The sequence below is a fragment of the Parasteatoda tepidariorum genome, chromosome 10 (genome assembly GCF_043381705.1).
Source record: "Parasteatoda tepidariorum isolate YZ-2023 chromosome 10, CAS_Ptep_4.0, whole genome shotgun sequence".
Taxonomy (NCBI): Eukaryota; Metazoa; Arthropoda; class Arachnida; order Araneae; family Theridiidae; genus Parasteatoda; species Parasteatoda tepidariorum.
This window is the reverse complement of record NC_092213.1, coordinates 50,461,445-50,487,739: the sequence shown is the minus strand read 5'-3', so window position 1 is coordinate 50,487,739 and position 26,295 is coordinate 50,461,445. Positions and strand designations below refer to the sequence as shown.

The 26,295-nt window shown below is 31.6% G+C and overlaps 2 protein-coding genes across 3 annotated transcripts; one reads left to right on the top strand and one right to left on the bottom strand.

The window, feature by feature from the left end:
* The first annotated feature begins 1,317 nt into the window (after window positions 1-1,317).
* Window positions 1,318-2,527, top strand: LOC139426856 (uncharacterized). Its single transcript, XM_071186962.1, has 2 exons — window positions 1,318-1,733; window positions 2,071-2,527. The coding sequence occupies exons 1-2, from the start codon at window positions 1,318-1,320 to the stop codon at window positions 2,525-2,527; spliced, it is 873 nt and encodes a 290-aa protein (XP_071043063.1).
* A 1,309-nt stretch (window positions 2,528-3,836) lies between these two features.
* LOC107447493 (putative autophagy-related protein 11) lies at window positions 3,837-19,225 on the bottom strand. Of its 2 annotated transcripts, none has more exons than XM_016062421.3 (6): window positions 19,061-19,225; window positions 16,378-16,418; window positions 14,853-14,957; window positions 10,129-10,470; window positions 7,623-8,772; window positions 3,837-3,962 (listed from the first exon to the last, which is right to left on the bottom strand). In XM_016062421.3, exons 1-6 carry the CDS (start codon window positions 19,122-19,124, stop codon window positions 3,952-3,954), a joined length of 1,713 nt encoding a protein of 570 aa, XP_015917907.2. In that variant the 5' UTR covers window positions 19,125-19,225; the 3' UTR covers window positions 3,837-3,951. The 2 variants fall into 2 exon arrangements, with proteins under 2 accessions (XP_015917907.2, XP_071042930.1); XM_071186829.1 differs by having other exon boundaries at window positions 7,623-8,769.
* Between the last annotated feature and the right edge of the window lie 7,070 nt (window positions 19,226-26,295).

Below are 26,295 nucleotides of genomic sequence, written 5' to 3'. Positions count from 1 at the left end.
CAGCATTTTATTGGCTCCGTAAAAAGAATACAAGGAAATCAATGAACCTATGATAAGAGGCTCTGTAAAAAGAATACAAAGAAATCAATGGACCTATGCTAAGAATATTATCAATCAAGACAATGTCAGGTGGGCTATCTCCACCTTCAGATCACTTAAGAGCCCTGGACCTGATGGAATCATGCCTGCAATGATCCAAAGCAGATCCTATCACCCCTGTGTTAATCAAAATTTACAGAGCTAGTCTGGCACTGGGACACTTTCCAAAGCTATGGCAGAAGACCAGGATTGTTTACATTCCCAAACCTGGCAAAAGTAACTATGACCAGGCTAAGTCTTTCAGACCAATCAGCTTATCTTCATTCTTTCTCAAAATTATGCAGACAATTATTGAGAGGCGTATTAGGGATTACCTGGGTAGCAATAACCCCTTGGATAATCTACAGTTTGCCAACCAACCTGGTAAATCAAATCCACAGAGACAGCCTTATTTAAGCTAGTATCTAAGATTGAAGACACCCTGGAGAGAAAGGAAATTGCATTGACCGCTTTCCTAGATATTCAGAGTGCTTTTGATAATACCTCTCACCTAGCCATCCTTAATGACTTAAGAGATACAGGGATAGACCAAACTTTATGTTTATGGATTAGGACCCTACTTTTGGATAGAGTCATTCAAATGAATATCTTCAACGAAACATTAGGAAAGAAAACAACCAGAGGCTGTCCACAACGAGGTGTACTATCACCATTACTTTGGAATCTGGCTGTAAATTGCCTAATAAAACATCTAAATAACATAGGCTACTATACCCAGGGATATGCGGATGACATTGTCATACTCATCCTTGGTAAAGAATTTTACATAATTTGCCAACTAATGCAAAACGCTCTAAGTTATGTAAGAAAAGGGTGCAGGGAGAGTAATCTGGACATAAATCCACAGAAGACCAATCTAGTACCATTCACTAGTAAAATAAAAAGGGAAGGCTTTTTTATCCCGAAACTTTTTGACGTAGAAATCAATATTGCCTCCGACGTGAAATTTTTAGGCTTAATCCTTGACCCAACACTCACCTGGAATAAGCATGCTGACTACAAAATCAATCAAGCAAAAAAATGCATAATGATGTGCAGACGCATGCTTGGTAAAAACTGGGGTCTACACAAAAAATGATGTTTTGGATGTACACAGCAATTGTCAGGACCGCTTTCACTTATGCTTCAGTGACATGGTAGTGTAAAGTAGAACAGAAAACTGTGAAGGACAAGCTGGGGAGTCTGCGCAGACTGGCCTGCTTGTGTATCACAGGCGCAATGTCCACAGCCCCTACCAGAGCACTAGAGGCAATTCTGGACCTGACTCCTTTAGATATCTTCATGTGCAGCGATGCCAGAATGACTGCATATAGAATGAAACTGCAATATCAGTGGTATGGCAGGCCCTCTTCTGGAGGTCATACCAGTATTACTAAGAAAATCCACCATCCAACTCTCCTTATGCCTTCTGACTGCATGGAGAGAAAGTACGTGTTTGAGAGACCATTTGAGATAGTTTTTCCTACCAGAGAAGAATTATATAACAACACGATTGATGCAAAAAATGATGATCTAATCTGGTTCACCGATGGATCAAAGAAAGGTAACCTCTCAGGAATGGGGATCTGTGGCGTGTCATCAAGATTCAATCTTTTTGAAGGTCTTGGGGAATATGCGGCGTCTTTCAGGCGGAGGTACTTGCGATCGTCAACTGTCTGCAGATAAATATTAAGAAAGGCTACCTAAGCGGATTCTTATTTTCAGTGACAGTCAAGCAGCCTTGATGGCTCTTCACTCATTTCAAGTTAAGTCAAAAATTGTTCTGGAATACAAGAATCTCCTAAAAGAACTGGCAAAAGAGAATAAAATTATTCTTATTTGGTTGTTGTTGTTGTTGTTGTTAATTTACGTCGCACTAGAGCTGCACAATGGGCTATTATATTCTTATTTGGGTACCAGGACATATAGGAATTGGTGGTAATGAAAGAGCTGATGAACTCGCAAAACAGGGATCCTCTTTCAATCCAATAGGAACGGAACCCTTCTGTGGAATCAATATGAAGACTACATAGAAGGCCATCCTAAAATGGGAAAACAGGAGATGAACAAAGTTTGGCGCAATTCTCCTGGACAAAAACATGCTAAAAGCATGATCAGCAGTCCATCTGCAAAAGTTGCTTCTGAAATCCTTAGGTTCCCAAGATTGAAGATTCAAACAATTGTAGGCTTCATCACTGGGCACTATCATTTTAGGAAACATCTACATAGAATGGGAGTTTTCGAACAAGAATCAATATGTCGGAAATGCCGTGAAGCGGTAGAATCAGCACATCATCACATCCTATACGAGTGTGATGCCCTCGCCCTTACGCGCCTCACTACCTTAGGCAATCCATATCCTAAAGAATTACACCTTAACTCCATTAAGGGACTGTCAGACTATGTAAACAAAGTAGGCGACCAATGTCACCCAAGACAACGAAACTAGGAAAAATTGGGCTTGGAGCATGGTACAAAATGCAACAAATGCAGAGGTGCCACATATCTAGCAAGCTCAAGTAAGAAGAAGAGGAGGAACTAATCAATTATAATATAATACTTAAAATGTTCTCGTACTGAAAATTAAACTGTATATTATGTAAGTATGTTTTAAAAATTAGGATAGGGACTCAAAGATACCATATATATATANCTCCTATATATATATATTCATTCATTGATCAATGAATACATTTATCTTTAATTTATTTAAGAATCTGTGGTGTGCCATAAATCTATAAATGGTAGCACTGAAAGCGTAAAGTCTAAAATTTTAAGAAACATTTTTTCGTTCATCTTTTTCTTATTTTTAATTTTTCACTAAATAATAAGTAATTTTATGAATTTAAAATTTAATCAAAACTTAAAAATATTTCACACAGCACTTATTAAACGCAATATGAAAGGAAAAGAGTTTGTAAGGTCTGTATATTTTTCGTAGATAATAATGTAAAGTATAAATTGTCATAATTGTCTCTATGAAGACATTATATTCTTTCACTGAATGCGTTCTTTTTAAATTAATATGAAAATTTGCAGACAGTATCACTGAAACAGTGGAACTATATAATTTGGAAAACAATTTTTTTCCTTCAGCTTCTCCTGATTTTTATTTTCATTAAATTAACAATAATTTTGTGAAGTTTAAATTGAATTAATGCATAAATCATGTTCGCAGAACTATGAAATGAGTTTGTAAGGACGATATTTTGCATTTTTTATTCATGAAAGCAATGGAATGCCTCGTTAAATATATTAAGCATACAACACTGAACACTTTCTTTTTTTAGTTTGTTCAAGAATATATAGATGGCAGCACTAAATATAAGGAAGTCTAGAACTTCAAGAAATATTTTAGTTTTCTGTTTTCGCTTATTTTCGAATTTTATCTAAATAAATCACAATAACTAGAAGAATTAAAAACTGAATCAATGCATAATACATATCATATAACACATATTAAACGAAATATGCTCAGATCTTCTCTTATATAAATCACAGCAATTATATAAGTTTATATTAAAATCAACAAGCGCATACATTTCACAAAACGCCACGTCCCAGTTTGGAAAGCGAAAAAACTAATTTCTTTTTCTTAAAAAAAATAAAGAAGGAAAGAAAAAAAATCAATGTTTTGTATTTGAGGAATGGTTGTGAGAAAAAATAACTTAATTAATTTTTTTACAGAAATTTCACTTTATAGTTAAAAAAAAATTTTTTTTTTAATAATAATAACAATTGTAATTTTTAACAAAGCATCCACATTAAAATTTTTTATTAATTTCAAAATTTTTTCTCAGAAAAGTATAATTTCGATATGATCAGTTTTGAGTCATTAGCATTTTCGGCATTTCTTTCTCCAGAAAATTTCCTTTATTTTTTCCCTGAAAGTAAGGAAATACATGAAACGTTCAAAACATTAATATAATATCAGAATACATATATATTTTGTAATATTTCAATCAATGGACATATTTTTCTATCATTTAAATTACAATCATATAAGCCATTTGCATAAAAACAATAATTTTCATAAATTTCAAAAACATTAAATGAATTATAATTTCTATATTGAAATGTTGTTATTATAATTGTATTGTAATTTTTATTGTAATGTCCAATTACATAAATTTTTGAAAAAGGTCAACATGTGTTTTAAACAATGAAAAGTAATATTTTAAAATGCTGAAGCTTTAGAACTATTGTGTAATCTTTCACTTTAGGATTATCCCATCATTTTTAAGGTGGAATTATATAAAACCAGGACTCGAAATGTTTTACTAGACTATCGCTCTTCCTTTATCAGAAATCCCATAAAACTAGTTTTGAGCAGTCTCGGTGCTGCCATCTAGTGTGGCAGAAACTAGACGTCCAAATTAACATGACCAACGGTATCTCACCCATTGTGGTGGTCCTGAAAGAGTTGGATACCACCTCAGGAGAACGCACTAGGTCTGCTCATCGGGAAGACTGATTGTGCAGCTCATTGGAAATAATATATAAAAAAAGTTTCGAACAATCTCTATGTTATTTAGAGATACATAAAAGACAATGTAGGCTATTTCTTTGTCTACGTCAATGTTACGAAAAATTCGATTAGAAAAGTTATGATTTTTGCTCCACTGATTTAATTTAGTATCCAATTGCTTGAAGATTAATTTTAGGTAAGTTCAACATCTGATTATACACCTTTTTAATTATTTTAAATTTCTAAAAAAAGCTTTTTTTTTAAACACGTTTAAAACATGCAAAGACTAACTTTCAATTAAATGGCAGCTGTCGAGTAAAACAGGTATATTTTCACTTGGACATGACCGAGTTATTTTCCCCTGACAGATTGCACAGTGTAAACGATGCATTGTAAACGATGGACAAACTGTTAACTATGAACACGTGATAGCTTGCATCATTGAAAAGAAATGCAATTAAATTTTTATTTGTGATGTCTGTTCTCGAATCTGATCAACAACTTACAATAAATTCAAAATATATTCCTTAAGTTACTTGATTTTTAAACCCATCTCAGTTTTTCAGCGTGGGATGGTCATAGTATTAATTTATTGCTATAAATAAATATTTCGGAAGAATTTTTTTTTCTAGGTATACCCGGTTTTACCCGACCGGATTGGATAAATTTAGATCTATGCATATTGGAATAAAAAAAAAAATGTATTCTCCCTATTAGAGTTTTTTTTCTTTTTTTTTTTTTACAAAAATTATTTTTCTTTTAGGAGTTAAAATCCTAATTTATCTTTTAAATCAAAATTCAAGCAATTTTATTCTTGGAGTTTCTTTCCGGAAAAAAAGAAGCCTTAAGGAACGGTTTTGCCTAATTTTCCTTGACAAATATCAAAATTTTAAAATAATAGAGTGGCCAAATTGATTTTTTTTAAATCAATGTATTTACAAATATATTTTTAAAAAAATTAATACAAATTATTCTCTTGTTAGGCTATGTTCCATTTTATTTTATTTTAAGAACGACACAAGAGAATGATAATTCTTAAAAAAGTTATCTTGATTTTATGCATTCAAATAAATTCTACTGACAAAGCTTTAGGAGTTGAAGGCAAAAACAAACTGTAATGTTGTTCTATGTTATTAGTTCTAAATCTGTAAAGTATTTTGTATAATATATTTTATTCAGCGGTGATTTAGGAAAATTACAATGTTGTTGTGAGGAAAACTAACTCTAAACCAACAGCTGACTTTCTGAGATTTTTTTTTTTTTTTTTTTAAATTTAACTCAACAGAGATGACAAATGAAGCTATGGCATATTGTCATATTTTAGTTACATGAAACAAAGCTGAAAAATGAAAATATTATTTTTATTATTCTGTTAAAATATATTCTAAAATATTCTTTACTCCAAATGCAAGATACCTAATTCAATTTAAACCGAGTAAATATTTTTTCATTTTTTAAATTAGCCAAAAGGCATATAGGTTGATTGTAATAAGCCTGTATTGAAAATACTGGAATCTTTTTTTAAATTCCTCCGGCGCTCCGCAGAATAACGGTGACAATCGTAACGATCCGGATTTTTCAATTAAATTAACATTCATACATCTTGAACATCATTTGTTATACAAAGCTATCGGACAAACGCCAGTAAAAGTTACTCGAATATAAATGTATCATGAAATAAAATATCATAAATATGTCAGCCTTGGCACTTTAATCGTCATTGCCTTAATTTTTTACTCAGGAATTATACAAAATGATGCGTAATCACCACCCTTCATATATAATTTTGGAAAAACGAGAAAAAAATACACTCATTAGGGGTCACAATTTAGTATTTATGCAAAAGGAAAAAGAAAATGAATAATCAAAGAGGAAGGCGAGATTAAAAACAGCAAAACTTTTTGTATTGTATGAGGAAATTAATAGAAGTCTTTAACCAAATTGTATTCACTAATTTGACTTCTTTTGATATTTTTAAGCCTGTTATAAAAACGTTTTCGTTTTTCCTACGCTTTAAAATTGATTACGACCTATAATGTGTATTCATTTTTACTTAATTTTTTAAAGGGAATTTAAAAATACATGTTGCCAGCTGTAGTTATGGAACATCTGAACTCCTTACGTCTTTAACCTATTATACAAAGCTGTTTCTTATTCAAAGTTGTTACACAAGAATGTTTCTTATGTCTGCAATAATAATAAAATCGCAGACTCGCAACAGTCGTTGAATTGGGAAAAAATCACTATTGATACTATGCTCGGGCTAGTCCTGAGTTACGTAGTTTCAGAAACGATATTAACAATGACAAATCATTATCGCGATTAATCAGAAAAAAATGTAATGAAACATTTAAAAAACCAGCTTATTAGTGGGATAGAACTATGACGTGTTCGTTTATCATAAGGTTTCATTCCAAACATTATACACTAATTTTTGATGATTTTAATACAACCCTCTTATGAACCTAGATAGTTATTTGACATGGTTTGATAATGTCCTTTTGTTATCTTTTTAATTATAATTAATAATAATTGTCAATTCGTCGCGCGAATAACGCCTTTTTTAACTCAGTTTTTATTCGTGTTGTTTATGGCGAGTTATTGGTTTTGCCGCAAATGGTCAACCTGGTTTTACACACGTATATATATATATAGATGTGTGTGTGTGTGTGTGTGTTCAAAATGTAGATAAAACAAAGGAATATTACAGAACAATGAAAAAAGGGGAAAAATAATAATAAAAATAAAAACTGGAAGGGGAAAAAATCGGAAAAACAGGAAAAATTTTTTTTTAAAAATCCGGAAAATAAAAGATATATTCTTTTCATCAGCTCACACGATTATATCTGCATAAAAGAGTGCTTCCTAATATTGTATCAATATAGCCAAAGCAAAATATATCAATACAATAGTGTGAGAAGCACTCAAAAAATTTTCTTAATTTTATTCCTGTTTTTTTTTTGTATANTGGTACTTACGCTTAACCTTGTAGGCCTATATATATATGGCATATTCCTGGAGCATGACCTTTTCCCAAATTTTGGATATTTTATGAATTGGAAATACATTTACTTACATTTCGATTCTAAATTCCGTTCCTGAATTTTGCCACAACCGTTATTCGAAACAGGATCTGAGTGAATCGTTTTTCCTCTTTTACTTGGGCTACTTGGTGGTTTCAGTTTCGAAGGTCTGTTCTTTTTCGGCGATCTCATGCACGGATCATCCACTATTCTGGTAGCTGTTTGAATAGCGTCTTCTCTTAACGCTGCATTTGTACTTATATCTCCTTTAAATCCTATTTCCGGATTAACAGCTTCGTAATCCGTGGAACCCAGTTGACGAGCCTCCGATTGCATAAACTTTTCGACCACATTAACACACAAATCGCATGTAAACTGGATCTGTCTTAGCAAGTTTTCCATAACCATTTTAAGTTTGCTTGAATCGTTTTCGATCCGACCCTCCAGGGAAGATATTTTTTCTGTGCATGTCTGCACCAAGTTTTGCATTTTAAGAAAACATTCTAAATTGGCATAGTAGTGTTCGCTGTTGTTTTGATCCCCAGTGTTAAAAATCGAATCGGGCCCAGATATGTCGCCAACAGCCAAGCTTGTCTCACCGGGTCTTTGCTTCAGTTCGCCCATCAAGTGTTCGACGCCATAGTTAAGATCAGAAAGAGACTGGGCCATGTCAGATAGGCGCGATGTGCTGTTTTTCCAAACTTCCGTCGCAGTTTCCAAGCCTTCTAGAACTTCTTCACATTGATCTGCATTCTTTTGACAGCCAAGTTCTATTCTCTGGAAGATGTCATCCAACTGCGAATCGATAGTGTCCAAAGTGCTTCGAATGGATGTCACGTCAACACTATTCGATTTCATGCTCTCGAAAATATCACACAGTTTCTTGTCGAATTCTTGGAACTTGTCTTTCATGAGAATGTTCGATTTTTCTGACTTTTCTGTCATGTAGTTCAAAACTTCCTGTCCGGCAACTCCGAATTTTTCGAAACACTGCTGATTCTGATAGGCCGTAGCTGCAAAAGCTTGTTGCAAAACATTCTTTATAACTTCTCGGTCATTGTTAATTTGAGTCGAAATAACTTCCAGCTGGGACATCAATTCTTCCCTTTCTTTAGAAGCATTTGTTCTGATTTCCCTTTGAAGCTCACCGAGTATTTTTCGCAAAGTTTGCTTAGAGGAGGAACTTTCTACAATTTTATCCTTCTGAAAAAAAATGATATTATCAACTTACTAGAGACAAATAGTTCCATCAATTTAATCGACAGCACCATTCATAAATTTAAAAAAACACTGATTTCATTTATTCAGTGACGTATATAAAGAACTGATCTCTCGTGGGTGAAAACTAATTTTTTGTTCGAGAAAAGAACATTGCGTGTAATTTAGCATACACACCAACATTTTGTCGCAAATTTTACCCTTATGAAAGTAAACTCCTTCAGAAGTGATACTACAAGCTTTATTAGTTAGTTCTAAATTTCGAATCCAATGTCATTCCTATTGCATTCAATCACCTCCCGCTGATGATTTCAACATGTTTTTATATTTCATGAACATTAAGTCAAATGAGTTGATACTCTTGCACATTTCTAAAGAATCTGTTTTTTAGTAGCGAGCGGTTAAAGATATTTTCAAAACATATTTGTGATCACTAAGTTGATGTAATTGCTAATCGATTTTAGATAACGAATGAAATAGGGTTAAGAATACCCAGTTTGAACAATGGCTGTTATAGAATGGGTTTATAAGGGACATGTCCTTTAGCCCTTTTTCAATTAGAATTATTTAGCAGAATTTCTTGCTTTAAAAATCTTTTTTTTATTTTTAAATTTCACAACTGAACTTAAATAAAAGACTGGATGTTCAGAGAAGAGCATTGATTTAAAACAAGCTTAGACGATAATTGAGAGCAATTGTTGTTGAGTTAACCAACACCGGTAGGAAATTTTGCTGTTCTTTTTTCTCTTAAGAAATATTTTTTTTTATCCATTTACGTAATTTTTTTCTGAAAAAAGGAGATCATAATATCAAAATTAAGAAAGTGTACGTCACTTCAGCGAAATCTCATTTAACTCTCAGTTTTATCTTCGTGTCATTGTAAAAACTATATTCGTATTGATTCTATTTACAGGGTGTGGCAAAAAAAAAAAAAAACCCGAATAAAGTTATTGCACTAATGAATAAGATTTTAACTATTTTTTTAAAAATTTGTGTGTTTATTTCCTTTTGTCTAAAACTTTAATTGAAAATTTTATAATACATCTCTTAGTTTACGTAATTTTTTTTTAGCTTTTTTCTCAAAGTCAAGTAAAATCTATGGATAGCATATAATAGACGATGTAATTTATTTCCCATGTATTACAGTGTATGGTCCATTTTGACTCCTAGGTTTTATTTTACTTTACAACCGTCGTTGAACAGCTGACGAAATTTTGGGTTTAAGACTACTAATGTTCAACTCCGTAGCCTTGTAATTTTACAGATTGTGCTAATTCTATCAGATTGTGCTTATTCTGAATATAGGAGATATAACTTAATGAACAAAAACAAAAATCTTACTGAATGCTTTTTCTCTGGTATTTTGCTCTTTACAGCGATTTCTCTTTCTGTCTGGCAGTACTTGTGCTCCGTGAACGCGTTTAAAGCTCTGCAATCCTGAATGGTTTTTAAAATTGAATCGCCATTGTTCCGTGTGGTTTCCTTCAAGGAATCAACTTTCTCTAGGATGGAACTCATCGTTTTCTTGATCTCTGTGTACTGCTGTTCAGTTTTATCGCTTTCGTCTTGAAACCATAGCATACTGTCATGGAGGGACTCGTTCATTAACTTCATATCACTCTTCACGTTGTTGCCATCAAATAACGTCACGACGTTAGCCATTTCACCCCAATCATTCGATATCTATGTGAAAGAACGAAACAAAATATGTTTTAACTCTTGCTGTTAACTAAGACACACACTCTTGACCACACGCTAATTAATGTTCTATTTCCTGCATCTCATGCCGGAAAATCATCGGGAATCCTATTTCCTGAATAAATATGACATTCGACGGGGCATTAGAAGGTAGAAAGAGTAGATTGCTAATTTGTTTGTGGTCAAAAGAACGCATGTTAGATGGGGCGTTCCTCAGTTAGGCCTCCCACAAGTTACTTTTTCTATGGATCAATTAGGTACAATTAGTTAAGGGTTGTAAGAATGAATGGACAGCTGTGAGCCTTCCTCTTTTAGCATGGTGGGTGCTGGGAGTTTGGGGCTCAAAATTGACACGAGAGTAAACGGACTTTGAAATAAGGATTGGCGAATGTATATCTGCAAAGAATATAGAAAGCTTTATCTTTCAATTTGATATCGTGTTGTTATAATAAAATATAGCATTTTACGTACGTGTAATAGGTACTTGCGCTTGACCTTGTTGGCGAAATGCCACCACATTGACACATGCAGAATACCTTTCAATTTGTTCTCGTGGCATTTTTATAAAATAAATTTAATCGGAATGTGTTATAGGTAGTTACGCTTGACGTTGGCAAAAAGCCACCACAAGAAACTTTCTATTGACGCATGCAGAATATGTGTATTTCAATTTGTTCTCGTTCCATTTTGATGGGATATAGCATTAATCCAAATGTGTCATAGGTACTTACGCTTAACCTTGTTAGCGAAATGCCACCGCAAGAAGATTCCTATCGATGCAGGCAGAATATCTTTCAATTTGTTCTCGTGGTATTTTCATGGAATATAACATTAATCCGAATATGTAATTGGTAGTTACGCTTGACGTTGGCGAAAAGCCACCACAAGAAACTTCCTATCGATGCAGGCAGAATATATTTCAATTTGTTCTCGTTCCATTTTGATGAGATATAGCATTAATCCAAATGCGTCATTGGTACTTACGCTTAACCTTGTAGGCCGAACGCCAACACAAAAAGATTCCTATAGACGCAAGCGGAATAATGTCATATCCATATCCCATTAAAAAACTGCAGGAGCAACTTGAAAAATGAGGTTTCCTACGTACTAAGTGAAAATAAATCCATCAAATAATTTCTTCCTGTTCTAGTACCCTCTTGAACCAGCATCCAAACATGCTAAAAATGGGATGGGGTTCATAATTCACCACCCTACCGATTTATGCTAACAAACTATAAAATGAGTACTGAAGCAGGTAAAGCGTGGTGATAATCTGTATTAGTTAACCGCAAGTTTGAAAAAGCTCCGGTAACTAACAGTCGAGAATAGACACCAGAAAAATCCTAGTGACACATATCCATCACTATCTCTCGATTAAATATGACATTCGCGTGGACGGTAATAGCCCACACACAACCGTTTTACCAAAAGGTGTGATTACTTAATGCAAATCATTAAGTAATCACACCTAATTGCTTTTCAGGTAGTGCCCAAGAATCTTATGAACAATCTGTTTTGTCTTATTTTATATTACCCAATTCATTCATTCTCAGAAAAATTGATTCTACGTTCTATCAAATTATCGTTTAATCATAATATCGCCAATTTGTTGCAAATTTAATTAGGTGTTGAAGTTGACATTGTCTTAATTCATGTAGAACCATGTTTTAGGGTAATCAAATTTAACAACTGTTGACTAGCACGACAATATAGTTCAATTTTGTACCATGTTAAGTTCACCGAAAGTTCAAACCATGTTATTATTAATCCATTAAAAATATGCTTACCAATTTTTTTAGCTAAATAAAGAGGGTCATTTTTATTAAAAACTAAATTTGAACCACAAGAAAATGATCTGCGTTTTATTCAACTACACTTTTCGAAAGAATGTTTCAATGTTGAATAATAACGGTGCTTTGAACCCTAGTATATGGCAAATTTTCTGAATCTAAATTGAGATGTTAAATTAAACCATGTTTTCATTTAAGTAGAATCTAAGTATCCTGTAATAAAAGTTAATAAGGACTGATTAACATGATTCGGTATCCTTAAAAAAATAGGCATGCCAATTTTTTGAGCAAAATAAATGGTGTTATTCGAACAGAAATTCAGACTTTCGTTTTTATTTTTTGAACTGCTGATCGACTTAAATAGAATACAAAAAAATAATAATAATAATAATAATAATAATAAATAAAAGCTGTTATTTTTTTCACATTTTTAAAAAATTTGATTCAATATTGAACCTTATTATCAATTTCATAAACAATACCATCTTTATAATTTGCTGAAACATTAATATGGTCTTTAATTAAGCCTCGCTTCTGTTTAGGTAGAACCATGTTATGATGTAACTTAGTTCAAGAAGAATTATTTTGCTCTATGGTTCATTTCGGCACCGTATTAAGGTTTTAGCTAATTTGAACTATATTATGGTTTAACACATCCACAGTGTTCAATGCTATATATCTGCTCACATACTAAGATCGCTCCACTAGCGTAGTCAGTAGCGTTAGTTCGATCCCTACCGCCAACTAAACAGATAACGCGTATAAGTAGTACGTTGATTTATTAATTAACTTTTTGGTGGCTGTGGTAAGGAAGTTTTAAAAGAGGGTGCTTACATAATTACTTTTCACGTCATTTGACTAGGGAGAAAAATTTATTAAATTTTTACCATCGCTGTTAAAAGATAGAACCCTAAAAATAAAGCTAGTTGTTTAGCCAGGGTCGAGTGATTGGTTTATGCATCAAAATCGTGCTTCAAATTAACGCAAGCGAATAGGAAAGAATAGAAACTATTATAAACAATCAACATTTATTTTGCTCAATGTTAGTTTCGCATTGAAAAAAAAATACGAACTTGATTTGCAATTTCTAGGATATTCAGAAAATATATATTTTCATTTCTAAAATATATATTAATGGCGGTTCTTACGAAAAACTTTGTATAACAATGTAGCAATAAAGGAAACGAAGGAAATAAAAATATGACCACCGAAGCCGACGTCTTCAGGGGGTACCGGCCCCGGTAGCCATAAAACAAAACCTTTTCTATTGAGAGAGAGGGCAAATGCCTAAATTAACTCCCTTAGTACCCCGAAGGTCTTGTAGAAGTCCAGGAAAAAAAACATGAAATACATAGAACCAATTCAGAAAAGAAACTCAAACAAAATCATCAGAAAATAAAAACTCACATTAACCAGGTCAAACAGCAATTTCACAAGCAAACCAAATGCAAAAGAAACACTTAAAACAAAAGAAAACAACGCCCTCTATTAAAATGCGCAGATTGAAAAAAAGAAGTCAAAGAAAAGAATACGCAACAAATTAATAGAATGCTTAACTGGGGCTGCTCAGTTAAGACTTGAATTGCGCCCTGTTAAAAGAAATAAAAAACTGGTATTCTTCAATCATTTTTTTTAATCAAAAAAATTTACTTTACAAAAATTAAAAGGAAAATCATTATTACTCAAATTATTCAAAAAATTATTCAAAAAATTATTCACAGCCTCGCTAAATTATTCAGCAACGTTATTGCAAATTTTCTTAACCCTAATAAATTGTGAAAAAACTAAATTTTTAAAAATTTTATTACACAGATTAGTATTAAAGTTGCAGACAAAAATAACTTTAAATTTAAAAGCTTTTCTTTCATCAAAAGCACCAATTTTAATTATTTTGTCAACAGTATCAATTTTGAAATCTAAGTATTTAACATTCGTATCTTTTATTGCTACATTTATTCTTCCTTTTGAAATTTCTGCTGCTTTTAACCGCGTTTTTTTCAAAGAAGTTTTATCAATTTAGAATTAAATATTTTGTATTCTTTTACTTTTGTATAACAATCTCAATATTTAACCTGCACACATTTTAGAAATTTTTAATCTCGTACAACTAAATGAGATAATTAGAGCTATTAAAAAATTTATATTTACATAAGGTTTTTTTCTTCTTACAAATAATAAATTTAAACTATTTCCAACTACAGAAATATTGAATTTTGCTTACATTCATTATAAACTTCGAGTATTTTAATCCAAATTTCTCTCCACCCCTCCCCAATCCAGAGTTGGCCAAAAATGTAATCGATTACATTTTTTGATTACAGTAATCAATTACTTGTAATCGTGATTGCAAGTAATTGATTACATAGCTGTAATTATCTGTAATCAATTACAGTTGTAATCGATTACTATAATCGACGGCCAACTCTGCCCCAATCTAGTTCTTTTACTGTGCTGTTTTACAAGAAAATGGAAATTATACAATTAAATTAACTAGTGAGTTTGGTGGATTTTTTTTATTTTATAAAAACTTGATCATATGCTTAACAATAAGAGGGTTAAAACAGAGGGTTACAATACCTGATTTGTGATTCGACGTAATTCTGCAACTTCTCGATGGAGATTTACAGTCAATGATGGTTGAGGTTGACTTAGTATTCTCATATATCTTAAAAAATTAACAACCTTCAAAAAGCAAAGCTTAGTAAGAGCAGTGTAAAACTTTTATTAAAAAAAACAAACTTAAAGCAGATTTAATTTGACGAACGAAAAGCAGTAATAGTTAGAGAGTAATAGTTGAAAAGGTTGTGTCACAAAATATGCACTAAGACATTAAGGGCTAGTGGCAATATAAAGACAATTATAGAGGCAATATATCTTCTTCACAATTGACGAACTGACAGACTTAAACTTTAAAAGAAGAAAATTATAAAATGAAATAAAAATTTTGAAAACTATGTTTCTGATGGACAATGTGTCCTAAAGCAGACTGGTGCATGCGTTATATAAAATATATTATGTATAGTAATATATTATGTAACGGCAAGGGGATTTAAACCCATGGTCCATCAATCACTGAGGGTATTTCACGTCAGCACTGTGGTCGGTGTAAGCTGGATGCGGAATTCGTATCGATCGGTCATTGCTGGGATTTATACCCGGTTTACCTCATTGGAAGGCGAGCGCTCTATCGCCTGAGCCATCGCGACTCATAATGCATATTTTATCTTATATTATAGCCATCGTTGAACAGCCGACCCAATTTTTTTAGGGTTTACGACTATTAATGTTCAACTCGATAGCTTTGTAATTTTGAACCCAATCCAGAAGACAAGGGAACTCCCGAATCAAGTATTGGGAGAAATTTGCCTTCGTGTAAGGACTTTTTGATGGAATGAACTTTCATTTGCGTTACATGGAGAGGAAAACCACGAAAACTTCCCACGGTTAGCCTGACGGCAAGGGGACTCTAACCCATGATCCGTCTACCACTGACGATATTTTACGTCATCACGGTGGTCAGAGGGAGCCGGATGCGGACTTTTTTGAAAATATCGTAATTTGATTTTTAGTCTTAATTTTTGACTTCATTATTTTTCTTTCATTTATAGGTTTTGATGATGGCAAAGCAATCTCTCAGAAAAATTTTGAACGAAAATTAGAAAATAAATAAAAATAAAAGATTCTTGGAATGAAATTAATGCCTAGTCACATAGATTTGTTGCAGGAATTATTATTTAAAACTTAAACATTTTGTCGCTATAAATTTTTAGTTACCGGAAATCTATTTATTTTAAAAGAAGGAAATAATTTTATTGTTAGACACTTTATGCGATAAACGAAAGGCTCATCACTATCTTAATTAGCTTTTATCGTCATTGTTCCTCACACGTAGTTCACTCCATGTGAAAGTGAATGTAAACTGTAAATCTAATACTGAAAACTTCGTATTATTCTCATTGGTGAGAGATACTTTTTCCTGTTATTCAATATCCACACCTCATTCACCACATGAATTATTCGGGTGCATTCATATAAATAAACATATCTAATTAAACTAAACCTTAAATTAAAATCAGATTAAAATTAAATTTTACAATCTTACCTTCTCATACAGCTTTCCTAATAGGTGAGTAAAAAATATAGCTGTAAAAATAAGAAGAAAAATATTTCAGTGTTTAATAAAAAACGAATATTATATATAAAATTAAAAGTGATGCAATTATCAGAAAAACTTCGTGGAAATTTTTTTTAATTATTTTAATTTTATTTTTCAATTTAGATTTTCTCTTTTTTAAGTTTGATCCATTAATTTTATTCCTTTCAGGAAGAGATAGAAACATATTTATTTTGGATAAATACAGATATTATTCTATTCTATAATGTCATCTATATATACGACAGTGATATACTGCAGTCACATTTTCTCATTTTTCTATTGTTTCTTTTTATTTTTTTTACTTCAACCATTTTGCAATATAGCCACACACCTGGACTAGTGCCATTACACTAATTCAATCTAACCCACTATCCACTTGTCTTACTAAATATTATTAAAACCAAGCTTGATTTCGAAGGAACAATATGTTTAGAGAGTTATGATAAGCATTTCTAAAATTGTCTGAAAGATATTGGAGTCAATTACCACACGTGGCGAAAAAGCATGTTAAAATTAAAAAAAGTCAAAATCATGTTTACCCTTTCCTTGTCTTTTCCACCAAAAAAAAAATGAGGTGAAGTTTCGCCCTCTATTTCCTGTGCCCGTAATATTTTTGATTTAGAATGTTTGATAGTAACGTGCCAAAAAGATTAAAACAATCTACACTCTATAACAAAAAAATCGACGCACCAAGAAGCAATCATCCGATTGCTTTGAAATTTCGTATGCATGAATGTTTTGAACAGATATGGCTGGAATGATGCCGACTGGGGACGTATAGTCTTTAGCGACGAATCTCGCTTCCAACTGTGTCCTGACGATCATCGAAGACGTGTTTGGAGACGCACAGGGCAGAGGGGGGATCCTGCCTTCACTATTGCACGCCATTTTGCAGCGCCCTGGGCTGGTTTTTCAGCAGGATAATGCCAGACCACATACGGCACGTGTTGCTATGAACTGTCTGCAAGCTTTTCAAACTCTTCCTTGGTTTGCCAGATCACCAGATCTCTCTCCCATCGAGCATGTCTGGGATATGATGGGAAGACCTCGTTCGACAATTGGATCGAATTTGGCAGGAAATACCGCAAGAGACCATCCGGGAGCTTTATCGGTCTATGCCACGCCGTGTGGCAGCTTGTATCCAGGCTAGAGGCGGGTCAACACCTTATTGAACTTGTTACTGTAACTCTGCAATAAATTATACAATTGTTCTGAAATTTTAATAATTTACTATTCTGTATATTGTCTTCCTATCCACCAATTTTCGTTTCAATCGGACAACTCTTTCTTGGTGCGTCGATTTTTTTGTTATAGAGTGTATATCGAGTTCATTTCTCAATTTATACACCAAATGGAAGAACCGAACTATTTGTTATGTGCTTAGAGATAGTTAGTTTATTTTAAACTCATCATCACTCATCAAACATGTAAACTTAAAATTAACACAATTAAAAATGAATAGATATTAGGGGATGCCGGAAAGTAATGTCGTGTCGGAGCATTAAATATTTGTTAGTTTTAAAAACCAATTCATTTTTTTCGATCGGGCATTGAAAGGTTGTTGCTAACGAGGGTGAATACATTATTGATTAAAAGTAAAATTTTGATAACAAATATCAAATGCACCGAAACGATACTACTTTCCGGTCCCCCTAATACAATATACATACACTTAGTTTTATATAGTTTTCTTGAATTAAAAAAACAGGCACTTTTAAGATCGTTTTCTTCAAAATTATGTAACAATTATGGACGTTTTTCGAAGATCTTTCTGGAAGGAAATGACAGTTTCATCAGTGTGACTCAGCCTTATTTTCAAGGCGAAGCTATAATTTTAAAATATACGTATTATCTTACTGAGAATAATAATCTGAGTTTTGAAACTAACAAATAGCTTAAATATTAGTCAAGTAGTTTTTAGAATAAAATAAAAATCTCAAATGTGGCGAGTTTTTTGTTCTAGAATAAAAATTTATGAAATGAATTTTTTTTCGAATTACGAATTTTTTCACATTTTATGAGACCATATAATATGCAGCGATAGTATAACTTTCTAAGTATGTAATTAAATAAAAAAATTTTTCATTTCCTTAAAACTGTGTCTCTTTTTCACGTGACTTTTGATATTTGGCGCCATTTTCAAAATTAGCTCAGAGGACAATGGTTAAAGATAGGAAATCGCTATACCGCGGAAGAATCCCGCCATTATGATAAATTGGGAAAAACATTAGTAATTTAAGAAATTAATAATTTATAGAAAAGTCTAGGTAAACATATAGTAAACCAGGAAGCTAAAAATCCTAAAAAATTTTTTTTTTATAATATCAAAACTTCAATGGCAAATACATTAAATTAAAATTTTAAACTGTACATATATTCGAAAGCTATTCTCCTTTTCGGCCGTCACGTACTAATATAGCGTTTGTAACATTTAAAAGAAAATAAATTAATTTTGTGATTCATAATTTACAATACGTTAATAAGTGAATATATATATATGGAAAGAGTGATATATAAATATAAATGAAGATATATAGAGAGACTTCAGGCTGTTAGTAAATTTGGTGAATATTTCGAACGTTTGTTTTTTAATAAAACACATTCAATATATGTTTAAATATCCTCTTACCTAAAAAACATGCTATTGCAATTGAGATGAAATTATTATCGTTTTTAGTTTTATCAGCTTCCATTTTTGATCAAACTCTTCAAAACAATAATTTTTTGGCCTTTATTAACATAATAATAAAGGCGTCAATCAGTTTCAAGAATTTTGTTTGTCTTCTAATATTTAAAAAATTTACAACTACAAATACGAGTAAAAAAATGCTTTATTTGTTTATGCTTATGTGAACCCTGGTATTTTTTTTACTGAAACAGTTAACGATAAAATTAACAATAAAGTGTATAAATCAGCTATCTAACAGGTAATCTAGTTCAGCTGTTCCCAATTTTTTTCGGTTATTCTAGGTAAACATATTGTAAAATCAGGAAAACCAAAAACGCAAAAAGTGAAATTAACACTAAGGGGTGAAATTAACACAATTGAGAGTGAAATTAACACATTTTCCAGATTGCGGCTACCTTTTTAGGGTCAGAAATCTAAATACGTAAAAAGAATAAATGTGTTTAATCAGAGAAAGTGATTTTTTGTGTTTAATTTCGTAACTTAATTAATAATTAACTCTAATTAAGTAGCATATTTGAAATCATCTTTATGAACCATTAAGATTGACACTCAGTACGGGAAAATCAGATCATTAGAACGAAAGTTATTCAGAGTGATATCATTTTTATTTTGAGCGTTGTACATGTTATTCAAACACTTGGGAAAAACAAAGGGAAGGGATATTTGTGTAGTAATCATGGTTTTGGTGAGCGACAGCAAACAGGATAATGTGCTACTTTATGGTTACTAAAGGTAGTGAAATTATTTCGTATCCCAAGTGATATATAAGTAGCTCAGGTGCATAAAACCAAACAAAAATTGTACCAAGCCCGAGTTAGAGGAAGGCATTTCTATCATAAGACAAAACATTTAAAATAAAATTGAAGAGTTTCGGAGAAATAAGAACCTTATTCTGTACGTTAAATGGATTTTTCCTAATTTTGATGAGAATTTATCTATTTTTTAAAAAAAATTTCACTATTTATCATAACCGTCGTCTCATCGTTTCGTGAATCCTCTTTGGACAGAAAAATCACAAATTATCCTTTATAAACAAAATCCAGATTCCTTGTTTATCGGTATTTACCAGTAATATATATTTATTACCCCTTCTTAATATTATTTTAAGCTATTAATTTCTGGCATTGTCCAAAACTAAAGTTAATATAATGCACGCAAAATAGTTGTTTAGAATTCTAAAGCAATATCAAGAATTAACTTTTCACCAAGTAATATCTTTCAACGAAAACTGTTTACCAAGTTTTTATTGTAACCAAAAATTAAAATACATGTTTAAAACGTAGGTTAGCAAAATTATTAGGTTTAAATTTCATCCTAACAGAATAGGGAACCAAATTTGTGTTAACACAATTAAAAATTTTTGGCTCATTAAATACTTATATTTTATTTTAGTTTCACAATTTGTTTATCGTTAAGTAATCGTTGAAAAGCAATCGTGTGGGTTGATTAGTGAAGCGAGCAGGAGCGGAGTTTCCATTTTTTTGAAATGATTTTATTATTGTTATAGTTCAGTAAAACAAGTCTTTTTTATTATTAAAATCAATACCAAAGATTTTTTCTTCTTAAAAAACTTAGCTATATTATTATGAAGGAAGCCGAAAGACTTATCTTTTCTTCTCTGGACGTTTTTCTTTTTTTTTTCTTTCTTTTTTTTGTTGAGGGAAATGAGATTGACTTGAGGGAGCAAATGGAATTTCTTCTAGACAGGTAAGTCAGACATTGTTTCCGATGTACTTATTTACGATTATTCGAATGAGATCAATACCAAGCCGATAGGACTGCTAGTTCAGAAGTTATAAGCGTTTTATGTACAGAAAGTACAATAAACTTGTACCTATTTAAGCATCTGACATTGCTATTTAATCAAGTGAAGCAATTTTTTTCAATGTATTTTTTTTTTCTTTTTCGCTTTGAATCGATTACGATTATAAACAAGTCAACTGAACAAATAGTTCATAAATTGCAAGAACTTTTATAAGTTAAAAAAAACTTTTTTTTCCATAACCATCGTTGAACACTTGACCCAATTTCGGGTTTACGATATGTTCAACTCCATAGCCTTGTAATTCTGAATCCAATCCATAAGACAAGGGAACTTCTGGATCAAGTATAAGGAAAACTTTGCCTTCGTGAAGGAATTTTTACTTGAACTAACCAGCATTTGCGTTACGTGATGAGGAAAAATACGAATCCTCCCACGGTTAGCCTGATGGCAAGGGGTACTCTAAGTTACGATCGGTCTGCTAATGAGGATATTTTACGTCAGCTCTGTGCTCAGTGCAAGCCGAATTTGATCAGTCATCCCTGGGATTCGAACCCGGTTATCCTCACTGGAAGGCAAGCACTCTATCCCCTCAGCCAAAATATCCCAAACGTATTTCTTGTGAAACGAACTTATGAACACATTTTACATTGCTATCCAGGGACTGTCTAATCATGTAAGTTATATTTCCGATACAGTTTTTTTTACGCTGAACAGCATGAGACCTATCTCGACACTACTGAACTAATAATTTCGAAGTTAAAAGCACTTTATGTGCAAAAAATACAATAGCGTACTTACATTTATTTATTTATCTTATATTGATATACAGACAAGTGAAGCAGTGTTTCCTATATTTTTTTAACTTTGGCGAATTAGATCAAATGCGAATCGAAAGTGCAAATTATTTAAAAGTTTAAAAGAGATCTTTGTATAAAAAGTACTCTTTTTGAATCGTACTTAGTTTGAAGAAAATCCTTATCACTTCTAAACTATTAATCCTATAAATTCGTATTTTTATCTCATTCTATTCAGTATAAAAACATTTCTTGAGATACAAGCTTAAGCTTTCAGACAGCCCCTAAATAGCAAAGTAAAAAGTATACATAAATTACATCGAAAATAGTACTTTTTATACATAAAAACGCTTGTAACTTTAAAGTTATTTGATCTATTAAGTTGCGTGTATCTTTTTCAAATCAGCGTAAAATTACATTATTATACAATATTTCCATTGTTTAAATAGCAATATCAGAAGTGTAAATTGGTATAAGTGCAAATTTTTATTTTTCGTATATGAAACCCTTATAACTTCTTAACTATTAGCACGATCGTTTCGGCCTCATTAAATTCAGCGTGAAAAAATGCATCGGAAGTAATGCCTCAATTGATTGTCAACAAGAAATGCAATTATCCCCCTCAAATAACCCATCAAAAAATGGGAAAGCGTACACGAGAGAGTAAGCGTGTTTTCAGGCATTATTAAGAATATCATGACGACACTTTCAATCAAAAGAAAAAAAATGTCGTGGGTTTCAATTTCCCCCGAAGAAAATCATATTACTATTACATCTGTTCCACTATAATTACTGGACAGTAACTATGTAAAGCTGAAAGAATTTCAAGTTACTCTGAAACGCAGTTTCCTTTATTCGTAGAACAAACGCCAGACGTATTTACCTTGAACTCCAATAAAGAGCAACAATGTAAAGCGTGGTCCGAAACAAATTGTCGCTCGTTAGCTTTCTCTGCAGACGTGACTGGCATCATATCTAATATTCAACAACTATGCATATTTACAGAGAAAGAGGCCTTATTTAGATATGGTAATTTGAAGAAATGTAGGCATGTCACGAAATAACGTTTAGTAGTGCATTATAACATTGAAAGTTACAAGAACTCTTGATTTACTTTTTCTTTCTTTAGTGAAATTGTAGGATATACTAAAACGCAGTTAAGTTTCATTAAAAAAATATCTACCTCTTACGTCAGCGATATATTGGAGTAAAGAAGTTTAACTTTTTCATCTGACTAGTAAACAAGAATGTTTTAATGTTAGAGAATGCGCAAAGGTAAATAGGTATTTGAAATAAAGTACATTCCATGAACATATTTTTTGTTCGAAGGTAAGCTTAAACAGAAGACAAGATTTTGTTGCAGTGGTTACCAACTGGCGGACCGCGAAACCTTATTTTGTGGCCCGCGAACTAAAATATATTAGATATTATTTTTTGCGGACAATTTTCGTGAAAAATCTATATGGATTTATAATACTTTCCTTTGTTAAAAAAAAAAAAAAAAAAAAAAAAAAAAAAAAAAAAAAAAAAAAAANAAAAAAAAAAAACTAATTTCTTCGTTTCTGTGAAATTTAACTTACTAACGGTACAAAAAAATTATTTCTCAGGTTTTGCATACAAGAAAATATTTATTATGATTTGCAATTCAATACTTTTGTTTTATACAACTTGATAAAAATTTTAAAGTAATATTTAATGTTCCATCAAACATTAAAGAGTCTTTTACGAAATTTTGATAAAGTTGCGGCCCGCCATTTGACTGGTGTTTTTAATAGCGGGGCCCGGCCCATGTAAGTTGGAAACCCCTGTTTTATAGCTATAGAGCAGCGTGCTTGTAGCTTGTCCTCGTAACGTTAACCACACCAACGTAACACAAAGGTACCATCTAGTATGAATGCGAGCATGCGCAGTAACTTCAAATCTTACGTACGGAAGCTGACGTAAAAATATGAAATCTCTATTATTGCAAAAAATCAACTTAATCTTACATACCAGTAGGTCCTTATATATAAGAACTTTATGTTGTTTGAATTTAAGTTGAATTTCACACAAAGATGCTAAGAAAAATGGAATAAATCCATGCACAATTAAGCCTGTACTTATGAAACAGAATTTTAATTCTTTGTTTTTTGCAGTTTTTATTTCAATTTTTGTTCGAAGTAAGTTTGGAGATGCCTTAAAAAGGAGGCTATAACAATTTCTTTCTCATTTGGTCGTTTGTTTTTTAAGGGGTCACAATACCCTTGGAACAATTTTTTTAAACAAAGGTATAATCGTTTATTTTGTGGATGCTTTACATGCTCATTTCATCAATAGTTTATCTTCAAAAAAAATTAAACTGTTTAATTTTTGTTTCAAATTTTAAAAATTATTGAAAAAATTCAAAATTTTTAAATCTTTAAGGCTTTTTTATTTTAACATATTTTCAATTTTTTTTCTTAGTGCTTACAACATTCATCTTAAAAATTTTGTGCATTCATTTGCTGATATATCAATTAAAATATTTTTTACAGATTATTTTGTAAAAAAGTAGATAAAAAGGTTGAAAATTCCTGTTTGGTACATATAACATGCTGTAAAAATTGGAATACCTCATAAAATGCTTATTCCATGCACAGTTTAAATAAGTGTATTATACTCAAGATAAAATAGTTCACTTCAAAGCTTTATCTTAATTAGAAAAAATTCCTAAGGGATTTAATTAAGATTAAAACACAAATTTATCATCTATGAGAAAAAGCACTTGTCTGCTGAGCAAGTTTCTGTATTAGGGCGATCTAAAATCATTCATAACTTTCTTAAAAATGTAGATAGAGAGATGATTTTTTTTCAGTGCATATGAAATAGTTTGAAGTTTTATTACAAGCAATAAATTCTTTTTAGATATTTTGATCATTTTTTGGTTACTGTGACCCCAAAGGAAAATAAAAGTGTGATGAAAATACTTAGCAAAGGCTATAATAAGAGTCGCTGGCGTGCTTGAGGGTTTCTGTAACCAGGATTATATAAGTAATGACGTGTTAAAAAAATCCCTTTTGAACTTCAACTTCTTATTCATAAATGTTTCGGTGTTATACTATTTCGAATTAAGTTATCAATAATAAATATCGCAAGTTACTATATAATTAGCAACACTAATAATAATAACTTCATTTTTTCAAAGAAATGTTAGCAAAACGGGTTTTTCATGAAGCTTTAAAATGTCGTAACCTCAACTTCAACCTAAATAAGGAAAATAAACACGACTGTTTGTGCACTTCCAGGAATTTCTTTTTTTATAACCGCGAAGAGCAAAGTTTGACATTGTCTTACTTTTTCAGATTGAGTTTTTCGTGGTACTATTATTTCTTTTTACTTTTTTTTTCTTTTTTAAAAAAAAGTTGTTGACTTTTAAAGTAAAACACTTTTCCAAGGAAAACTATAAGCGTCTACGTTTCTTTCCTTTTGCCATTGTTCAAAGATTTTAAAATAAAACTGCATTTTTATAACCTGCGTATAATGATGCGTACAAGACTTGAAAACGTTTATTAAAAAACAGTGGCTGACATTGACCTTTTACGGTATTACGGTACACTATCAGTATATCGATAAAAATTTAAACCTTAATATCATTGTGAAACATTTGCAGCAATCTAAATAAATGTTAATCACAGAATCGTGTAATCTAACGTAGAAAAAATAAATTTGCACGATTTACTGCTCCAATTACAGGTTGTTAGGAATTTATTCCTGACCAACAGAGGGCGTTGTAACCACTAACAATAATTCTGTATCAGGCAATGGATCGGAATGGATATCTTATTGGAAAGCCCTAAAAATATCGCACCGTCATATTGTTGTTATTATTGTTTTACTATTATTAATTATTTAAAATTTTTTTTTTTATCAAATATGGTCTCTTTATTCACTACACCCGTACGCCACTGAATCAATCTGCAACACAGATGTTGTATGGTGTATCAAGTTTACTCTATATTATAAAAGATACACCGTATTCCGATAATTTTGACAGTGTGTCAGATTTGTTTACTAATGAAAGAGCTAAATTTAGTATCTGATCCTCCACCAGGGTAGATTTCGAGGTCCTTAGTCTTTTCTATCCATAATTTGTATGTAGCATAGAAATTACAGCAAGTAACGTATCTGAATATCGCTTATATTGAAAAATAATATAATACTGAAGAATCACTTCAAAATAATTCACACTGTTTTAAATATCAACACTTACTGAAGCCTTATTTCATTAAGGAGTCAAAATAATTCTAAAATTCATCATGAATTGATCATAAAAATGAAATAAATATGCGACATATATATCATAAATACAAGTGGCGTGCGATGAATTTTAATATAGATCAATAGGCAAGATACTTTGATTATTTTGAAATAACTCATGCTATCTTAACTAAAAAAAATGTATTTTTCAAGCTTTATTTATTATACTAATGAATTATTTCAGTATTCATTACAAATATTTCATAAAAGAGAAATATTTATCCAACATGTACTTATCATATATAAAAGTGGCTTATGACGAATTTTACCATATTTGTACAGTAAAATTAGTCATGATACTCTGAGTATTTCATTAAGGGTGATTAATATTATATATATAT